This window comes from Leptinotarsa decemlineata, unplaced genomic scaffold, assembly GCF_025532065.1.
Source record: "Leptinotarsa decemlineata unplaced genomic scaffold, Ldec_3_MD MMD2_P_RNA_scaffold_12, whole genome shotgun sequence".
NCBI lineage: Eukaryota > Metazoa > Arthropoda > Insecta > Coleoptera > Chrysomelidae > Leptinotarsa > Leptinotarsa decemlineata.
In genome coordinates, this window is record NW_027412526.1 from 10180642 (window position 1) to 10204031 (window position 23390).

Here is a 23390-nt window from a genome sequence, read left to right on the forward strand (position 1 = left end):
ATTACGAAATCTCACAATATTTTCATTGCATAGGTCACGACGATATGAAAAACAATTTTTCTTACCATTACTTACTTCATGTTGCAGATCAGAAGTAATTTTCAAAAATTGTAAGTAATGATCTGAAAGATGAAGGTCTACTATATCCACATTATAGGGGCGGCTTGTTGTGGGAACAAAGTGTCACCTTTGAGGTGATTTTTTTTATTAAAATAAATTCGGAATTCGGTCATCTGATTCGTATTCAATACTTCTATTGAAGTTTTTTCTAAGTTAAAAACATATAATTCTTGAACTAACCTGTTCCTTCAGATCTTTTGTTTTAGAATGGCAGACCGTTACAGTTGCATGGTTCCATTTGAGTAATTCTGCTGTTGGTGTTCCTACGATTTTACTCCGACCCAATACCACAGCTTGAGCGCCAATAAGGCTCACTCCAGATCTTTTGATTAATTCTATAACACCATTGGGGGTGCAAGGAATGAACGCAGACAAATCTCCAGTAGCAACCCTGCCTTCGTTGATGGTGTTTAGGCTGAAAGAGGGATGCGATGAAAAATATGGCGTTTCCAAAAACAGTTATATGTACGGCAAAAGATTAGGTATGAGAAAGATGAATTTCCGAAAATATTTTGATACCATTCAAAAATGATGTGGTATTAAATATATGAAATAGGCATTGTACATTGAAGCGATATTAATAATGCTAAAAACATAACACGTCTCAACTATAAAACTATTGTTTTTTTTAAACTTTCCGAGTTATTCCAAATATTTCAAGACGATCTGAAGAATATTCAAGTCCCCAAATCAAACTTAAATCGAGATAAATATGATGAAGGTTGTTAAAACAAAACTGGGATTTCAACTATTTCATTTTTTATTTTTGGTAAATCTTTCAAAAGTGTTATAGTTCAAGTAAACGATATAGTGTCCCCTACCTTCCAGCAGTTCCCCATTAATAAAATAGTTAGGGAGTTTCGCATTGTTCACCATCACTATTGGAATCACTACACTGGAAAAATTCTGCGTTGTCATCAAATCCGTTATTACTATTAGTACTTGTCCAAGGACGCCACATTTTCAACAGATAACAAAAGTTTTAAGTAATTATAACTTCACCAATATCGAATTTCAACACTCAAATCGCGATCAGTTCCTGAACTGAACATTGACAACACGAAGTGTATAAATATTTTCGCATTCTATTCGTCACCGTAACATGACTTCCAATTTAATTTTATGACTCTTCAGCCAATCATAAAACTCGGTTAGTAAAAATCATCCAATACGAACCGCCAATTCTTCAGTCCACGTGGACTAGTTCGTAGCGGCATTATTTCTCTGTATTGGTTTTTTTTGCCTACGAGATGCCGATAGCTTTAACTATTCATAATAAAGATTACTTCGACACTTCGACTACAGGGCTTTTCATGATGAGCGTTAATTAGCCGTTTCTGGCAAACTATTCAACGGATCAACCTGAAAATTCCACAGTATGCATAACTCAATATGACCTACACGCCTAAAATATTTTAGACGAAGTGGCGTTGTCGCTTCTACTATAAAGTAGTGGCTTCTTTGATTTTTCAAATGGAACACCCCTTATATAATATCATATTATGATTTATTATCACTTTGTCAACGAATTCATATACTATTTCCCTATACCTATCTATTACCGTTTAGAAGATATAAATTAATTTCGATATTTTTTTTACCAAACATGAACTTTTATAAATGCTGATAATCTTGAACTCTCTTGCACTAAAACGATCAAATTTGAAATGGAGTGGAGTGATACTATGAGGATCTTCACTCCGAGTCATATTTTCATTTGCTCCATACAGGATCTTCAAAAAATGCAGATACTTTGATCTCATGAAAAAATTAGTGCAACTCAATTTTTTCAAATGGAACACACTGTATATTTCAATATTTTTGAGCTCTACATCCAATTTTAGATTAACTTTGTTCAGATGATACTATTTCTGTTTTGAACCGTTTTCGAGATAAACTGTTTCAAATGGAAATTGACATGGTTTCCTTGTTCATCACTCATTTTTCTAAAACAGATTTCGTTTGATGTTTCTCAATTAGTCACAGATAATACAATGAAAAGATAATTATTAAAATACTCTTCAACCATCGAATGTAACTTCTCTTCAAACAATAGTTTTATTAACGCTGAAACACGAACTGAAAATGATAAACCCATAAATTAATGAGTTAATTTAATCGTCAGTGTAATTCAGAATATGTTCAAACACATCTCCACCTCTACTTAAACAAACATGTAATCTCTTCAAAAGATTGTCATGTGTAGCGCTTCTGATCAAGTCTGGAGTCAAACTATTGAAAGCAGTTGTAACTCTCGATTTCATATCTTCCATTGTTGTTATTGGAGTAGAGTAAACCATATTTTTAATGAAACCCCACACGAAATAATCTAATGGATTGCCATCTGGTGTTCTAGGAGGCCAACGAAAAGTTTCATTATTACCAATCCATCTGTCTTCGAAGATTTCGGTTAAAGCTTCGCTGACTGAATGAGAATTATGGGGTGGAGCACCATCCATTTGGTACCATACACGTTCTCTTCCTGGTCTATTATTTAAAATCATTTGAATTCCATTCCTCAGTCAAATGCATTCAAATTATCATCATAAAACTCGATATAAAAAATTGACTCATTCTTTATGGCACAAAATACATTGAATTGCCATCTTTCTTGAAACCTCCTTTGGCGGACAACATGGGAATTTTCTGGCGCCCAATAATGACTGTTGTGTCTATTGAAAACTCCATTTTTTGTGAACTTGGCCTCATCTGTCCATATGATATTGTCAAGGAAATGTTTATCCTCTTGAGTCTTGACAAGTAACCATTCAAAGAATTCCACTCTACGAGGTAAATCAGTCCCTTTCAAATGTTGGACACAGTAGAACTTATAGGGATGCCATTTATGCTTATTAGGAATTCGACAAATTGTCACGTAAGGTATACCTATCTCCTTTTCAGCCTCGTGCAGAGAAGCATTTGGAAATGCATGAAAGTATCCCAAAGCTGTTATACCATTATCATCATCGTCCACTTTAGTCTTCTTACGAATGATTTTTGGACGGAAGGTTCCATTCAATCTACAGTTTTTTAGTAGTCGATTTATCACATTATTATTCGGCTTCGGAAGTTGTGGATATCTTTCATGAAATACTCGGCATGTTCTACTTTCAATTCTATTGCACTCACCATAAATTATTAATAAATTCAAGAAATCTTCATTACTGTAACCTAATCTTGACATTATTCTATTATAATTGGTAGCTATCACAATCAGTCAAAACCACCAACGAAAGTCTGACGTTAAATAATTGCTTTATTTATTTTTCCAAAGCACACTATTAAAAAATATTAATGTGTACTGTTGTACGTTAGAGACCAATACCTCAATGTATACAAATTGTAACTTTTTCTAAGGTAGGTACATACCAATTTCGAATTGACTGATCTGAGACAGTTAAAAAACTGGATCAAAAAGAAATATCACTGAGTATAAAAAAAAAATGTTGAATATCCAAAATAAGTGATGAATTCAGAAAAACGAGCAAGAAAACCACGTCAGTTTCCGTTTGAAACAGTTTATCTCGAAAACGGTTCAAAATAGAAATAGTATTATCTGAACAAAGTTAATATTAAAATTGGATGTAGAGCTCAAAAATGTTGAAATATACAGGGTGTTCCATTTGAAAAAATTGAGTTCCACTCATTTTTTCATGAGACCAAAGTATCTGCATTATTTGAAGACCCTGTATGAGGCAAATGAAAATATGACTCGGAGTGAAGATCCTCATAGTATCACTCCACTCCATTTCAAATTTGATCGTTTTAGTGCAAGAGAGTTCAAGGTTATCAGCATTTATAAAAGTTCATGTTTGGTAAAAAAAATATCGAAATTAATTTATATCTTCTAAACGGTAATAGATAAGTATAGAGAAATAGTATATGAATTTATTGACAAAGTGATAATGAATCATAATATGATATTATATACGGGGTGTTCCATTTGAACAATCAAAGAAGCCGCTACTTTATAGTAGAAGCGACAACGCCGCTTCGTCTGAAATATTTTAGGCCAGTAGGTCATATTGATTTATGCATACTGTGAATGGGTTCTAGAGCAGTTGGCTAAGTTTGGGACGACACCAATGCATGTGACATCCAAGAGCGTCCAATGTATAGTGAAAAAGTTACTGTTTGCTGGAGTTTTCTCAAGTCGCACGTGTATGCGAATAAACCACAAATCACAGCTATCCTCAAAGCCAATATTACCAATGCCATCAGTCAAATTCAGCCTGCTTCATGCACCACAGTCATAGAAAATTGAAAGTATCGGATGCGCTCAACCCAGCGAATCCGTGGCTGACATTTGAACGATGTTATATTCCACACATCAGTAGGTCTTTCAAATAAATAAAAAAATTCGTTGATATCTCACACACACTTTGTTTTATTCAAATTTAAAGATAGGAAGCGTTTAATGAAACACCCCATGAATGCTCTGTTAGTTGTGAAGTAACGGATCAGTTAATTTTGGGAGACACTGAATTAAAAATTGAGAAAAACTCACCCATCAACATCCTTTTCAGTTGCAACAGCGTCTGTGATTAGGTGAGAGTTGATTTCAGTATCAGCATCTAATGGCATCTGCACTATGATTCCATGAATATGAGGACTGATGTTCAGTTCTTCTATTTTATTCAGGAGCTGAAAAATAATATTCGTGATTCATTTCATTTGAGATTGACGTATGGTGTTCAACATCAGAGATATTCGAGACTGAACCATTGACGGCTACATGTAAAATGATCTTTGAAAAGCATGAAGGGCCACAAAAATATGATCTTACAAACCATAAGTTTCGCTAACGAAGCCCCATGTTTAGTAACGGATTTGGACTTGATTCAGGATCTGAGCTCTTTGGAGATGTTACCGATATAGGCCTGAGGCCTGCATAAAGTCGGGGATCACAAAAAAAAGTATGAGCCCTAAGCTATAGCTTATGTAGATTATACGCCAATAGGGGCTCCACTAGAATGAAACTGCAGACTAAGCCAAATGGACAAGTCAGCTGTTGCAGAACTCGTAGTGAAGGAAACCACAATATTCTGTTCGAAAATACGGAACTTATTGCCTCCGACCAGGGATACCATATCCGACTGGTACGAGAGGCAATAGAGATTCACAAACACACGGATAATCTCAACAGTAAAGAAGAAGCTGTGAACCTCGATGGAATATTGGATCTCACGATCCACGAACGTTATTGATAATTTACCAAATTCAGGTACAGGTATCATCATACCAGACTATCTGAATCAACATAAACACGCTTTACGTAATTTATCTAAACCAGGTACAGGTATCAGCAGACCGAACTACCTGAGGAGTCAACATAAATACGCCTTAGGCAGCCGTAATATTCAGTTGTCGGAAATATTAACTCAGGATATACAAACCTCTGAAGAAGCTAGCCACTCGTACCAGCAAAACGTCAGAGATAAATTCCAAAAAACCACGGCCTTCAAACCCGGAAAATAGTGATACTGAAAACCTCGGCAACCGAAACCTTAACCATTTGGTCAAAATGGTATAACATACAGTGTATAAAACCCAAATGGAATAAATTCACTATTCCGGTTACTGCATACATTTAAAAAAATCCCGAAACATGTCAAATGTGAATTATGATTTGACATTCACCATCATGACAGGTACAACCCCCAATTTTTTAAAGGGAATTATAGGTTTGTGATATATGGTATGAAAGGTCTCTCCATTCTCTATTCAAAAATGTTATCGCTTTCAAGTTTATTGCAACAATTAGGATAAAATAATTTTAAAATCATGTAGTTACCGAAATTCTATAAAATACCTACACTCAAAACCTAAAATGTAATGCAAAACGTATTGAAATGTAGAATAAAAAAATATGGATGTTAACGAAGTAGATGTTCAAAATGTTCACCGCGAACGTCTTGGCAACATCCTAATCTCAAATAAAACTGTCTTCTAATATTATTTAATATATCAGGCTTATCGCAAGCGTTATTCGTTCTTTCGAGTCATTCAAATCTGAAGGTTTAGTTTTGTACACATTGCTCTCTACATATCCCCATAAAACGAAATCAAATGGTGAAAGGTCAGGTGATCGCGCTGGCCATTCAATCGATCCTCGCCTCCCTATCCACTGATTGGGAAATGTTGTATCGAGGTATTACCGTACATTAACTTAGTGATTTGGTAGTGCTCTATCCTGCTGAAACTATATAGTATTCACTGGAACTTGAGGCTTTCCTGGATCAGGATATAAATTTGCTAAACTTGGAATGACATCATTTTGAAGTAGTGCCAAATAATTATCGCCATTCAAGCCCTCAATGAAAAAAGGGGCCAATGATATGGTTTCCTACAATCCTTACTCAAGCATTAACATTTTGGAGGTATTGCGTGTGTTCTTCTCTTATCCAGAGAGGATTTTCCGTTGACCAGTAGCGGCAATTTTGCCGATTAGCATAACCCTTAAGTACACTAATCTTAAAACATAACGCCTTCTTATTGGATAATATTGTTATCCAAAATGTCCATCATTTGCTCACAAAAATTAGTTCATTTATCAAAATCGTCTTCCATGCGCTCCTGAGTAGGTATCATTTTATAGGGATGCAGTTTATTTTCTTTTAATATGTTTACTATCGATGTAAGGCTAACTTCGAATGTAGCGGATGCCTGTCCACTCGATGTATGTGGGTTTTCCTCAAACTCAAACATCACATCTAATTTGAGTTCATCATTCATTGCATTGGCAGCTGCTTTTTTTATCTACCCCACATGATTAAGCTCGCGAAACTGCTTCTCTATTTTGCTCATTGTTCCTTGAGATATAGGCGGTAAATTACTGTTGTGTTAGGGTTTTATCTCCGTAACCAATCATTTGTAAAACTATCATTTGTCAAACTCGAACTAACAAACTTTACACTTAAATTAAAATACTGACAACTATTGTTGTATTATACAAAAAAAGTTGACAAGGCATTTTGAACTAACGTTGCCACTAAACTTATTTACAGTTTTTTAAAGGATACCATCTAAAAAGAACATTGCTATGTTTTTTTGGGAAAGAAAGTTTTTGGCTAGTCCATCTTGATACAAAAAAATGTGGGAATCTTCCAAAGAAAGGAAGTAATCAATTTGAAAATAAGTAGCTCTATACATGGATGTGTAGATCATGCAAAGAAGCATGACACAAACTGGAAGAAAGCCCTCCTGAAACAGCTACTTTCAAATAAACATTGAATTACAAGAAAGAAAAAAAATTCTTTCGATCGATGATCTACACATCCATGTATAGAGTTACTTATTTTCAAATTGATTATTTCCTTTCTTTGGAAGATTCCCACATTTTTTTGTATCAAAATGCAGCAGTAGAAAACCAAAAACTTTCTTTCCCAAAAATTAATCACTCCTAAAAATATAACCCCTTCAATTCAAACATTGCTATGGTTTTTGTTTACTTTCTTATCATCAATATCTCCACATGAAATAAGTTTTGAGAAAATTGCAATAAGTTTTGATTGAATTTCGGTCACCACATGATTTTAATTTATTTTATCATAATTGTATCAATAAACTTGAATAGAGACTGAAGAAACTTTTCAAACGATAAATCACAAGTCTATACTTACCATTTGCAAAATTGGGGGTTATACCTGTCATTCGACAGGGGTTGAAGGTTGGGGTAGCATTTTTCCGTTGAAGTATGTCAAATTATAATTCAAATTTGACGTGTTTCGGGATTTTGTTAAAATATGTACCATAACCGAAATACTGGATTTATTCCATTTGGCTTTTACACACTGTATAATAATGAAATCAGTTAGTACCTGTTGATATTAATTTCGGAGTGTCAGAAATTCAGGACACAACGATGTTTGAACTTTTCGAATATTTCGATTTCTTCTGTTCATTCTGAGAAGCTGGTACTTATTTAGACTTTTCGTAACCACATAATATTATTTTGATTTAACGGTATTCAAATGACAATTGAAGAGTTAATGTTAACAGCCTCCGTTCGTTAAGATTTTTAAACGGCCGGCGGCCGTTTCACAATTTTCATATTCTTTTTGATATCGCTCTTGAGTTGTTGTCGACAGTAAATCAACACTCGCTGCATATGATTCCTCCAATATTTCTAAAGAAATTTGTTTTGTTGCTCAATTTTTTCAATTTCATCAATGGTTGTTGTTAAAGCGAACTCGCGAACACAAAAAACTGGCAATACAATTTTGGGATTTTTCTGTAGAATTACGAGGTACGTGGTTTGTTCTTTCCTCGAAATCAAAATGTAATCTTTCACCGATACGACGAATATTCAACCTCACCCTTTATTTGCTACATATCGACTTTGTAACGTTAATAACTATATCAGATGTGTCACCTTTCATCCACTTATTTACATTAATTCAAAATATTAAGAGCTTGACCCCAAGTACTGAAAAATATTTTATCACTTGAAATTTAGTAATTTAGCAGATGTTGTGAATAACAATAGCCATATCTAATATGAACCGCATAAACATCTATTTTGAGTTGTTGCTTAATATGCAAAACATAATTTTAAATAAGAATGTTCTTTATTCATTTAATCCCTACCGCAGAGAAGCACTTGGATTCTAAATCATGATTTACTCTAAATTACTCACAAGGATGAATGGGTAAATAACACCTACTACGTGGAGAGGAAAAGGACGCATTAATTGAAGAACGTAGAAGTTGAAGAATGTAGAGAATATTGAAGTTGAAAAACATAGACTTGATTGAAGGTTCAACTCGAATTCATAAATACATTTCACAAAACTCTATGTACTTGATACCAATAATGTGAATTATGTGAAAGCAAGTAGATAATGTATATGTGTGTGCTCAATTCTTCAAACTATGAATGGGTTTTTTGGTACCTTGGGAGCTGTCTGACTTGTCCATTTAGTCCAAGTCTCCAGAAAACAGCGCAGCCTCTTGGGCTTATTGCGTTTATTCTCCCATCTTCTCATGACACCCATTCCATCAGTCTCGTTCCCTGTACTCGTTTGAACAGGTTTCGTGTTGGATGTTCGTCATATTCTTCTGGACGTAATTTTGTACGTCCATATATTGCCTGGCTCCTGTGATTCAGTGCCTCACATTCGCATAAGATGTGTAGAGCTGTTTCTATTCCTTCGTTACATGATCTGCAGCTGAGGTCTCCGTTGTACAGTCCCATTTTATTCAGGTGTCTTCTAAGCGGGCAATGACCGGATAGTAACCCTGTAATTATTCTGAACCGATCCCTACTACATTGAAGTAGTTCTTCGGTTCTTTTCTCGGACAGTTCCCTAATGAAGGTTCTACTGTGTTTGTTGTCAGGTACTTTTGTCCAGTACTCTGTGTGCATGTCCTAATCTGGTTTCGTACCAATGATTTTGGTACCCCCAGAGATGGTGCAGGACCTATATATGAAGTTGATGATCTAGCGCATTCATCAGCTTTATCATTACCTGTGATTCCTGAATGCCCTGGCACCCAGTACAAAGTGAATTTGTTCCTGTTTGCAAGTTCATTCAGTTCTTCATGGCATTCCCAGACCAGTTTTGACGGAGAGCGCGGAATGTGCTACTCCCCCGCCGACAAAGCGTTAGCCTTTGCTGACACGATGGAACGTCAGTTTCAGCTTAACGTTGACGACGATGACGACATCGACCGCGATATACTGTTGGAAGACCAAGTTCACCGAATCCTCAGGGAGGATGACGATGATGACATCCGTCCAGCTTCTATAGAAGAGCTGAAGGGATACATCAGGGCCGCAAAGGTCAAGAAAGCTCCGGGGATCGACTCAATAACTAACAAGTTATTGAAGAGGCTCCCAGACAATTGCGTCGAATGCCTGCTGAATATAATAAACAGTTCGTTGGCCCTCAGACACTTCCCCAGAAGGTGGAAGCATGCGATCGTCGTCATGATCCCAAAACAGGGTCAGACCCGCTGTTCCCACATAATTATCGCCCGATCAGTCTGTAAAAATATTGATTCGCTCATTTCTTTGAGGTCTCAATTTAATAAGCCTTGCACACTGCAAGATAGCACACACTTCCGCCTGAAAGACGGATGTGTATAGTCCTAGAGGATAGCTGTACTTTGAATTTCTATCCGCTCGGTATATTTCAGCTCCCGTTCCATGTTTGGTCTTCGATCCATCTTTATACCAGGTGTTTTTTCCAAACATGTTTTCGGGATGGGATAAATGGGTACTGATTATATGATTCTTATAAAAGAACATAGATCATATAGAAGTTTGTTGTGAATGTTTCGAACTGAAAATTGGTTACCAATAATGTGAATGCTATCAAAAATGGTTATTCAGATGTGTCAGTTTGGTCGGTTGCACATTTATTGGACACCCTGTATATTAGTAATAATTTTTGAAACATACCTTTCAATATCTCTACTACTTTTTACCGGACCATTTTTTTAAATTTTTTGCTATACACGTACTAAGCACGATATTATCTTAGCATCCGTAACTCCGAAATTGATGGAGATATGTATTACGACGCTGAAAGATGAGCATGTTTCGTCAGCTTACAGAAATTTCAACTTTTTTGGTGCTCAACTTCAAATTTCAAAATATAACGGAAATTATATTAACGTTTATTCAAATACAGGGTGTTTCAGATTCTATCCTCACCATTGAGTGTAACAAATTGAAAGTCAAATTTAGAAACATCAAAGTCAAAGCCTATTATGATAAGAATACATTTTTTTCAATATCTCCAATTTTTCGAGAAAGATTTTCGATTTTCGAAGAGTCTTTGGAAGACCTTTGGCTAACTATAACAACATCTGGTTTCAACATGATGGTGCTCCACCGCACACTACCAGTCGAGTATCTGATTACCTGACTGAAAGGTTTCGTGTATATTCAACGAAAGTCATTTTTTGTGGAGGAAAAAATCAGTTTTTTATCGACCTTTTTTTTGGGTAATGGTTACCTTCCACAATCTGAAAAAATATAAAAATTATAATGGAGAACTTTATACATCAGATCAACTTGATACAAATGTTTATCGGAAGAAAACACATACAAATAGATATCTCCACTATACATCAAATCATCATGCGAGTGTTAAAAAAAGTATAATAAATTGCCTTTACAAAAGAGCTAAAATGATATGCAACTCAACTGAAAATCTCAATAAAGAAATATCATTAATTAAATCTGTTTTGAAAGATAACGCTTATCCAGATTCTTTCATAAATTCAACGATAAATTCAATAGAAAATAAAGAGTCAATTAAAAACCAAACGAACATACAAACAACTTCACAAATTCAACAACATCCAACTCAACAATTACCGACTCAACATCCAACGACACCTTTTACAACTAACGTTATACCTTACATTCCAAGACTATCTGAAAAAATAAGACGAATTGGAAATAGATATGATGTTAGAACTACTTTCAGAACAAAAAATACACTGAGATCTATACTCACACATACAAAACCCAACAACACTGAAGAAAAAACAAAACATTGTATTTATAAAATACCTTGTTCTTGTGGTAAAAGTTACATTGGTGAAACCTCAAGACCATTGAAAGTGCGTGAGAATGAACATCGAGATTATATAAAAAATAGACAATTGACAGGATCAAAATTATCAGAACACATTTTAAAATCAGACGGTGAACATCGGGTGGAATGGAATAGGACAAGAAAGATTACCAATGAGCCTCATTCTAAGAGACGTAAGCTAAAAGAATCAGCGTATATTCTCATGTCTGGAGAGAATTGTATCTCGAATAGCTCCTTAGAAATAGATCGTACTTGGCTACCCATCTTGAAGAAAACTTTGGACAGTGGCGAAATGGCAACAAACTGATATCGGAGAGTACCTTGTATTACATCGAATATTTCAGTTGTCAATCAACAACATTGACATAATTTCATATTTCAAAACTTCTTTGACATCTGTCGAAGAAGTAAAGAAATAAGCTCTCAAAAAAGGGATAACTGCATATTTATTCGAATTTTTATCCATTTCTGAAGACGGAGGCAGATTTTGGCCTCCGAAACGTAAAAGATAAGTATAATTTCTTAATATTTTTTTGATAGGCAAAATTGTGAAATACGACAAGTTACTGATAAATAGAAGAATTTTCTTTGTGAAAAATACTTTGATTTTTACGCAGTAACTTATCGGGGTAAACTAAAAAGTTTGCCCTTCTACACTTGTATAAAGTTCTCCATTATAATTTTTATATTTTTTCAGTTTGGTGTATCTTATAGGATACACTGAAAAACATAGTTTTTGGTCAGAGGGAATATCAAAATGTTGAAGATCTTCAACACAGCATTGTTAGAGAGTTCGGAAGATTGAGAAGAAGGGAAATTAATCGTGCAGTGAATAATATTAGAAGAAGGGCACAGTTGTGTTATCATGAACAAGGACAGCAATTTAAGCATTTGCTGTGATTTACTTTCGTCTTTACACTTCAGTTAATTATTGTTATTTGTTTAAAGTTCAATTTTCATTGAAAAGGACACAATGTCTAATTTAAACACCTCATTTATCAAATTTTGATTGTTGATTCTGTCTCCGTATTTTTTCATTGGCTTTTCAAACGAACCAAACTCGGTGAGATTTTTATTCAATAACTTGAACATAGTTCGATGTGGTTGTAGTCTTTCGGGATACAATTTTGAATACATTTCTGATGTCCTAACACTGTTTATATCGTATTTGTGAAAAATTTGTATCATATCTTTTTTTTCTTCTTTCGCCATTTTTCGCCAAAAATTCAATGACAATACAATAACAAAATGTCATTGAGTGTAACAAATTGAAAGTCAAGTTTAGAAATATCAAAGCCAAAGCCTATTATGATAAGAATACATTTTTTTCAATATCTCCAATTTTTTTAAAAAAACGATATCTTATGATACATCATTGAAAAGGTGAAATCTGGTTCTATTCAAAACAGAAAGAATCCAATGTAGCTCCCATAAAAATAAAGTTGATGGTGGTCGGAAGACGAAACGTCCAATAGTATGAAAACACCATTATGTAGCTGAGAAAAAGTGGCAATGTGGAAGTACCATATATGTTCGAATCCATCGAAAAATAAAGCTAGAAAAAAATAAAAACCATTTTCCGAAATTTCTGTTGTTAGTCAGCTAAATGCGTAATTTTTCCCCAATTTAACCATCTTTGTATCTCTCTCAGTTTCCGAGATCCCAATGGTGAAGATCGAATTTGAAACACCCTGCATATTCGCTACTTTTATATTTTTTTCTAGGGAAAGAAAGTTTTTGGCTTTCTATTACTCCATCTTGATACAAAAAAGGGAATCTTCCAAAGAGAGGAAGGAAGTAATCAATTAGAAAATAAGTAACTCTATACATGGATGTGTAGATCATGCAAAGAAGTAACTTTCAGACACAAACTGAAAGAAAGTCTTCCTGAAACAGCTACTTTCATTAAACATTGGATTACACGAAAGAAAAAAAAATCTTTCGAAACAAATACTTCTATATAACACTGAATTATATAGAAGATACTTTCCTCTACTCAGTTTGTATTTCAAACATTCTTTCCCAAAAATTAATCACTCCTAAAAATATAACCCCTTCAATTTAAATTTTTTTCTAGTTTATTCATCTCTGACTCAACGTTTTTTATTCCAACTTTCCCGATTTTCCTGAAGAGGCTGGTATTGATAATATGGAAACTTCAATGAAAATCATTTCAAATACATATTTTTGACATTTTGTGTCGTCCTCTATAAAGAAATTGAAAAATATAATACCAAAAAAGTATAAATGTTACCTCTCTTTCTGTTGTAGATCTGGGCAGTTTTACATGCTCTGTTTTTATGCCGATATTGAGGGCGGCTTGTATTTTCATCCGAATATAAACATTTGAATCTTCTCTTTCTCCCACCTGAACAATCGCCAATCCTGGTTGAAATTTTGGAAGTTTTTGTTTGATTGCAGCAACTGAGGATTTCAGTTGTTCGGTGATTTCTCTAGAACATCAAATAATTCATTAATGATGATCCAGTGTCATCAATTATACAAATTCTCACTTTGCCACTTGGGTTCCGGATAGGATTTTTACTGACGCACTTGATCGCGACATTTTGAAGATTGAACCTAAAATAACTGAAGCTTTGTTCAGAGTGTTGAAAGAGCAAAAAGTTATCAGACTCTAGACGACCGTTGATAACTCTTTTCAATGATGTAATGAGATATTTTCTTGGAAAGGTCAAAGATTACAATTATGTTATTTATGAGAAAGTATTAGGAAACTCTATATAACATGTGATATGATTATTGTTTGCTAGCATTTATTGACGTCTTTAGCCTAAGATATAATTCGCAAATGATTTCGACAATAAAAAATTGTTTACCACTGTGTTTGACGGTCTTATGTTTCTGGACAGTAGTACACAAGCATTTATTTTCTTTAATCATCATGAACTTGCTTGCTGAGAATATGTTTTGTTGACGAAGATATCCTCCATTTTTTATCAGAAGGGTTGAAATAGATTTGCGGAAAATACCTGTAATATAAGAAAAATCATTGAACATCTTTTAAAATACACAAGGTGATTCTTGTGAATTTTTTTGGAAAAACCTAATTAGTCCCACTCGGATATCTTACACATACCTCAAGGGGTTCCACAAGGCTCGATCCTGGGACTATTTCTCTATGTAGTTTATGCAAATGACCTCATAAGTTATCTCAGTAAGACTAGCAACAGTATGTTATGCTGTCGATACTAATGTATTGGTAGCTCAGAACGATCTAAATGCATTGAAAATCGTAGCCGAAAATATTATGAAAAATGTGCTGAAGTGGTCGAAAAATAATAATCTTAATTTAAATACATCAAAGACTTTTATGCTATGTTATTCACTCTACGTGCGCACAATCTAAACTGCAACATACCAACAACGTAATAGAAATGTCAACATTAGTTAAAATGCCGAGAAAAACTTTTGACGAAAACTTAATCTGGACCCCACATACTGACAACCTATGCACAAAACTGAAAAAGTCGTGCTACTCTTTAAGGTTTATGGCAAATCATTGCAGTGAAGAGATGCTGCTAATCCTATGTCATGTTAATTTCCACTCTCATCTGAAATATGGCATTTCGAACGGGGGAAATTGCTCCTTTGTAAACAGAGTGTTTACTCAACAGAAATTTGCCATAGGAATATTGGCAATACTAGGCTCTAAAGACTCGTGCAGAGATTGTTTTAAAAATTAAGCATTTTTAAGTGTTTACTCAACAGAAATTTGCCATACGAATATTGGCAAAACTAGGCTCTAAAGACTCGTGCAGAGATTTTTTTAAAAATTAAGCATTTTAACACTAGCAGGGACCTATATTCTAGAAGCCTGTGTGTGTATGTTTTCAAACTAAGATCTAGCAATATGGCTAAACGTTTACATAACCATAACACGCCCATTGACGTCTTTCACAATAAATTTTGTCATAAATTTCACTAGTTCGGACTTTCATTGTCTAATATGTAAAATGATTTGAAATCCCTGAAACAACTAAAAAAGAAGAATTAAAAATAAATAGCTGTAAATAACAATTATATTAAGCAGAAAAAACTTAAATGAAATTATAGTAAATACAAGTAAAAATGAAACAATTGAAAAAAAAATTAAAAATAAAGAAATAAAAAATGAAAATAAAAAATTTAGGAGATTTCAAGCCAAGTTAGTTCACGACGTTTCGATTGTTAGTATCGACAATCGTCTTCGGGTGATGACTGGACTGATTCCTCCGAGAGATGACTATTTATGGGTCGTTCGAGTACTTTCACTTATCTCCGCTTTTTTTTCCGCTTCATTAGTTCAGTGGGAGATGACCGTTTGGCGGGAGTTGGCCATTTTTTCGCTTGATGATGGGTTTCCATATGTTGCGTATTTCTACGCTGGCTTGGCTGAATACGTTGTTGGACAACATGTAAGCGGCTTCCTTGAATTTTCTCCTGAACCAATATTCCTCTCTGTAAGATCTCAGCTTGGGACCACTCGATGTTTTGTTGATGGGTCCAAACATGGTCTGCTATTCCTGATTTGCTGGTTTCCCCTCGCTGTGTGTGTTTTTGTGCTCGGCAATGCGAACATTCAATGACCTCTTAGTTTCACCAATAAATGATTTTCCCCACTCACAGGGTATCCGGTAAATGCAATTCTTGGAATCGCAGTCCGCGTTTGGTGGCCTGGTTTTCGTGAGGCTGCTACGGATAGTGTTACCGGATCTGAAACAGGTTCTGATGTTGTACTTGGAACCAATTCTGCTTATCCTCTCCGATAATCCTTCGATGTAGGGAAATGCAAGCACTGGTTGTGACGGCTTCTCTTCCTGCTGTCTTTTAGCCAAAATCTTTTTCACCATCGCTTTGGAGTAGCCATTCCGTTGAAGATCATTTTTGATGATGTCTAGTTCCTTCTCCAGACCTTCCTTCGTGTTACAGAGCCCGAAAGCACGGTCTAATAGAGTCTTGATGATTCCTCTTTTAGTTGATTGATGGTGGTTGGATTGGTGGTTCAGATACTATCCCGTGTGAGTGGGATTTCGGTGTACAGATATTTCCCACTTAGTGTCGGTCCTCTTCACCAAAACGTCAAAGAATGGCAATTCGTTGTGGATTTCCTTCTCTATTGTGAGTGATGGAAGGTCTCACGCTGTTGATGTGTTTCAGGAAGGCGTCTAGTTCAGTATTCCCATGGTTCCATATGATGAAGATGTCGTCAACATATCTCTTTCGGAGGAATCAGTCCAGTCATCACCCGAAGACGATTGTGGATACTAACAATCGAAACGTCGTGAACTAACTTGGCTTGAAGTCTCTTAACTTTTTTGTTTTTATTTTCATTTTGTATTTCTTTATTTTTAATTTTTGTTCAATTGTTTTATTTTTACTTGTATTTTATTATACTATTATTTCATTTCATGTTTTTTGCCTAATATAATTGTTATTTACAGCTTTTTATTTTTAATTCTTCTTTTTTAGTTGTTTCAGAGATTTCAAATCATTTTATATATTAGACAATGGAAGTCCGAACTAGTGAAATTCATCATGAAACATTGTCAATCACCTTCAAACACATTTTTTCATCACCACTTGTATCACTCTGTATAACATTATTAATTGAAATGAATTAGCATTATTATTAACTTTGCAACCAATAATTTTCCAGGGAGCCTTCATACAATATATTTGAACTACTAGGTGAACTACTAGGTACTTTAGATAATGATCTGAAGGGAATTTTATTAAGACTCAGTTATCATTTATCGATTGACGAGGCCATGAAAGGCTCTCTTTCACAGATAAAGCAGTAGCCTTACTGGAAGCCTCAAATCTTCAGAAACCGCCCGGCAATGATATAATTTTTTTCGTTTCACTGCACATGCATTCGAAATCGAAGCTCTATTGTTGTAATGGATTTCGAAAGCTACTTTCATATGCCTGTATCTATGGATGAGTTACGTGAAACAATCAAGGAAGAAATACAGATCTGAAAAACGAATTAGCCGGACTCAGAAACCATTCGCGTGCAGAACTTGAAGAAATCAAGAATAAAAATGACGAACTAGTTAAAGAAAATCATTAACTAAAGGAAAAAATTAACTTTCTAGAAAAAAATTCGAAAAAATATAACCTCATTTTTTATCGCATAGATAATGGGGAATCGAAAATCTCATCCAGCACGAAAGCGAACTCAGCCAAACTCAAAAAAAAATATTCATTTCCCTTGACTATCCAAGAAAAATTTACGAAATGAGAAAATTCATATACAAACATCTCAAGGTAGCAAGAAATATATACGATTCTGCTAAAATAAAAAACGATACTCTTATCGCCCTTGATGGGGAATACAGCTATGGTCGCCTGACATAAGACATATGACAGAAACCACGGTAAATTTTCAGCGATCATTGATACCAGGGACAGGACGAACAGAACGAGAAGAAAAATGATTGTTGAATAATCGTGATAGAATCATTAATGCGTTGGATACAACTGTTACTTTTGGAATAGCCGTTGAAACCCGCCCACATGTACGACTTTTGCGAGTAGGTATCTCTGTTTATTCGAAAGTACTGTATTAATGTAAGAAAATGTATTTATGAATCTATGAGTCTTCCAATAAACGTTATTATTATTATTATTATTTTGTTTTACCGTAGTATGCGCTGGTCAGGCTCTATCCTCCGAAGCCCCGATACATTCGGGAGGGCGCGCCAGCACCATCAACCAACAACCACTCCCCACGCCATGGGGTAAGTGATCATTTGGTCCGAGAATTATGTGCGTCGAGCAAACGCAGTGAGCCAAGAATGACAGCCTTCTGCATCTGTCCGGCTAAGATTTCTGCTCTAGTGCGGCAAGCCGAGACCGCTTATGCTGGACATGCTGATAGCAAGTGCATTAGGGTCTCGGGAGCCTCGTGGCTGGCCCTGCACCTTGTATCAGCAACCCCCATACCCATCACGCGACTGCGTGATTATTACTACTATTTTTTTCACTGTAGTGTGCGCTGGTCAGGCCCTATCCCCCGCAGCCACGGTACATTCGGGAGGGCGCGCCAGTATTATCAACAAATGACCACTCCCCACAACGTGGGGTAAGTGATCATTGGGTCCGAGAATCATGTGCCCTGAGCAAGCGCAGTAAGCCAAGAATGACATCTTTCTGCATCTGTGTGGCTAAGATTTCTGCCTTAGTGCGGCAAGCCGGTATGATTTTGAAATTCGAGAGTAGAGAGGGCATCATTCCACTAAGGACTCCAATAATCAGAACAACCATCTTGACAGAGTGGTCTGGATACAGTCTGCGGAGTCTCCACGACGAATGTTGTCTTGCTCTGGTGGTCAAGAAGGACTGCATCAGGCTCATTAGCTTGTATGAGCCTGAGCGTGGGAAAAGAATAGTTCCAATAAATTCGGCACTTTCCGTTCCCTTCAACGGATTCAATATCCCTCGGAGTTTAGGGCAACACCGGTGTCTCGTCAATACCGTAAGAGTGTCGTAGATGAATATATAGCACTCTTAGGGCCGCGTTATGTTGATGAATATAGGCCGAGACCGCTTATGCTGGACATGCAAGTGCATTAGGGTCTCGGGCGCCTCGCGGAAGGCCCTGCACGCGACCCATCACGCCACAGCGTGATTATTATTACTATTATTATTATTATTATTATTATGACAATACTGAGCAAAAAAAAATGAAACAATACTGAAACAGAAAACTCTGCTACCGTTATATTCACCATTAATTGAAAACAATGAGTATTTCCGAACCATACATTTTAGGAATATATGAAATATGCACATCACAACTTACGGGTTTTCATTATCCAATTAGTTAACCACATTAAACCGCACCATGAAACAGAAAACTGTATTTTCAACCCGCAAAAATGGAAATCAATGTGCTGAAGTCAAACGATCAATAAGTAGGTACTTTCTTGAATGATCAATGATTCGAAAAGCTGGAACACTAAATATGAGAAAATTTTATTACTCAATTCATTTTCTGAACAAATAAATCAACAAATTGAAACACACTTTGCAAAATATGTTCTGACGACAAAATATTATTTATTTCCGAATCATTTGAAAAAGTAGTAGAAAGGAATATAAACAGAATATATAAATAGTCCGGGATATTGAACTGAAGTCGGACGTTATCAGACTAGTATGAACATTAGATTGAGATACATATATTCGTATTATTCTGAGTAATAGTATATTACGTACCAAGTAGGATAATAAGCCTATTACCCTCGAGCAAAAATTGTAAGCACGAGGCGTTAGCCGAGTCTTTCAGAACACAATTGAATGATTCAAAAGTTGGTGGCAATATTTCCTACAAATTACTCTATTACGGTTCATTTTTGTTATAATCATGTACATTTATCGTTACATTATTACAATTATTTAATGATTTTCCGTCGTCGATCTGGGAGGAGGACGGTCTTATTCCGTTTCGTTGAGAATTTGAAACAGTGGGAATAGAAATGTTTTCAATACTATTTATGAGTACATTTGATGTGTTTCGCATGGATGCCATAGAATTATCTACATAACTTTCGGCAACGATCTGACTTTTCCAGCCACCATGGCGCTTTAATATCATCAAGTTATGTTAGGTTAGGTTAGGTTAAGTTAGGTTAGGTAAAATTAGGTTAGATCACCCCTTCCATCAACTAGAATGGTTGCAGATGATCGTCTGAATGATCGTCCAGTATGTTTCTGGATTTCCCATATGTAAAAATTTGGCAATAATTTTTGGATGGTCACTCAACTTATTACGTCCAACAAACTGACAAGTGCATTATTTTGCATTTTGAAAATTCAAAAAAAATTATAATTTTCAAAAAAATGTTCAGGTTCATGTACTTTTTACAAATATTATAGAAATTGACAGAAACAATAAATGACTTTTCAGTTTTGGTTTTTGTGTCCGGTACATTGATGTATAGTTCTTGGCCCAATTCTTTAACATGATCTATTTGCATTTCTTTCAGTTTTTTTTTTCGGCATGCTCCAGAAATAGCAATGATAATTGCAACTTAGAAATACATTTAAATTGTTGAATCACTCCGACTCACGATCGGAAGGCCGTGGTTCGATTCCTGCCTCGACCAGATATTTTTCTCGAGAGAATACATTTGGTTGAAGGTGGGATGATTCTGCAACCGTGTTAAGAATCACACGTTGAAAGGTAAGACCTCGTTAGTCCTTAGCTTGCACAAGTTTCTCAACTTCTGAGAGTTGTCGTTCGTATGGGGGCGATAGCTGATTAACGGAAAAACAGATTTTGAACAGATTTTTTTTTGATTTCATTTTATTACTACCCTCCTAGAAATATTACTGATATATAATTATATCATTCACGTAAAAAAAACTTCCGGCAGTGGGATTTGACCTCGGGTTATAGGAAAAATACATGCATTATATATACACATTTGTCTGATAGTGATATGAGTATTAAACATAATTGATATTCACTTTGCGAGAGAATAAATAAATTTGAAGAGTTTTTAATAATATAATAATGTCAAATACAAATGCGAATAGTAATTTTTTGTTCTGTAAAATATTTTCAAATCCTTTTGCTTGGCTGTTATAATTCATAGAATTAATGGAACTAGGCTTTACTTTAGAGGTGTGTGGCAAATGAAATATGATTGGCTGTTGGCTGGTGATGTTGAATAATTCAGTTTTAACTCTATGTTGTCTTAATTTTTCAAAAATTGTTGCAAACATTTCATAAAAAATTAATAGAAGGAAAAAGCGGAGTTGTGTTACCTTCGAAAATAAATATTTGGCATCTGGAGCTTCCTTAATCAATTGATTTATTTGTTCACTGGTGAGGTTCGACGATTTTTTCGGTTTATAACCATCATATTTGCGTTTTAGAGAGGCACGTAATTTGGAATATTCCACATTTTCTTGATATTTGGGGTACTTCTCAGCATTGAGTGAATTTCCCATAATAACGATGGTTTCAAAGTTTTTGCTAAATCTTCGAAATCAACGAGAAGAACGTTTTCGGAAAACGAAGTTGTTTTTCTTCTCTCTCCAACTCATAAAATTTTCGAAATTATTCAAATTATTCATCGCAATATTTGCTTGATCGGTAATATCTGGTGGGGTAGCACAAATTTCTTGATCGTTATAACTCATTTTGAATTTTCAGGAGATACTGAATGACAGCTCATAATTGAAACAAATGATTGTTGATACACGGATATAATGAGTTTTACCAACCCACAAACTATTGAACAATAAATTCACTGAAAATATGATTTTGGTTTTTGGACAATTCATGAGATCATATTTATCAGAGTAAATGTTACATCTCTTCATTTTCAAAAATTTCTTACGGAAGTGGACGCTATTAATTTAGAATTATTGTGTATTCTAAATGAGCCATTACCTAACTGACGTCAAACGCGTAATGATTAGTTATATATATATATATATATATATATATATATATATATATATATATATTTGAAATATTTGAGAATTAATTTTGACATGAATCAATAAATGACAAGTATTTGTTGATAACATAAAAATAAAAATTTGTTTTACATCAGTTACATACTGGATGAATCAGCATTACTATTTCTTCTTCGATTATCAATATCTAATTTAAACAAATAAGTATATATATATATATATATATTTTTATATATGTGACATAGACGTACTGTATCCAAAGTATTTACTACCAACAAATTGGATAAATGAATATACAAAATATATTCTTGAAAAATCTCATTCATAACAAACAAAATTAAAAAACAACTACGACAAATGTGAAAATATGTCCAGTAGTAACCAAGACCTTCTTCAACAAATAAGTATTTAGTTGAAGGGGATTGAAAAACATTGTTTTTTTGAAAGCGGTATAAGTAGATATTCCTTTGAATTATACCGTCAACAGACATACTGCTCCCATCAATAGGGGGAAAATATAACAATATTTTCTGTTGGGAGTTCGAAGGCTATGGTAGAGGAGTTACTCTTAATCTTAGTCCTAGTGATTAAACTAGTAGTTTAATGTATAAGTTTGAAAATGTCTTTATAAAACGAAACTGCACTAACGTTAGTTGCAAATAAAAGTAGAAAGTTTCAATTATCTCTTCTTTATTTGCTGAAATTTTTTCTAAAAGTTAACTTCGAGGTATTAGCAGGGATGACAATAAGCATCCTAATGAAATCTTCCACTTTATTAGGTGTCAAACAACCTTATTGAGCTCATAATTCAACTCATAGGATTACTTTCACAAATTATTGTAACAATATGGCATGTATAGATGGTATGGAATATGTTTGTTTATAACATGAGTTGATATGTATGTGGTAGTCCTTCTTCTGTTGTGTTCTGTGTTCGCAGTGACTGTTCCATGTCATCTCTATTTTATTCCTTTATATATTTTTGACAGTTGATTCTCCTCTCTCATTCAATTCAGTTCGGATCTCTTTTATTAGAATTCGTTTCCGTGTGGCGTTTTTTTTTATTTTGATGTTGATTAGTGGGTATAAAGGCTCTGAGCCTTCTATACTTCAATCATTTATAGCTAGATTGCTATAAACTTCCGTCGTTTACTGAATATTAAAAAAAAACATTACTATTAATATGCCATTGTGAACATTTAATCATTGGTAACATGTGACAATTTTCTTTTTTCCATTATAAAATATTTTCTTCTCCGTGTACCTCGGTTACGTTAGGTT

At 34.7% G+C, this 23390-nt stretch overlaps 1 protein-coding gene across 4 annotated transcripts in view; it reads right to left on the reverse strand.

Moving 5' to 3' along the window:
- Positions 1-19617, reverse strand: part of pug (pug C-1-tetrahydrofolate synthase, cytoplasmic) — a 65778-nt gene extending 46161 nt beyond the window's left edge. Inside the window, exons 1-6 of one of the 4 annotated variants that reach the window (XM_074173893.1) lie at positions 19480-19617; positions 14510-14662; positions 14186-14252; positions 13927-14125; positions 4628-4764; positions 301-535 (exon numbers count right to left, since the gene is read on the reverse strand). In XM_074173893.1, the coding sequence (XP_074029994.1) occupies positions 301-535; positions 4628-4764; positions 13927-14125; positions 14186-14252; positions 14510-14662; positions 19480-19510 (822 nt within the window). In that variant the 5' untranslated portion in view covers positions 19511-19617. Of the gene's footprint in view, positions 1-300; positions 536-4627; positions 4765-13926; positions 14126-14185; positions 14262-14509; positions 14663-19405; positions 19455-19479 lie in introns of those variants that run through there. The other 3 variants (XM_074173886.1, XM_074173883.1, XM_074173877.1) reach the window with 3 other exon arrangements.
- Positions 19618-23390: the final 3773 nt, after the last annotated feature.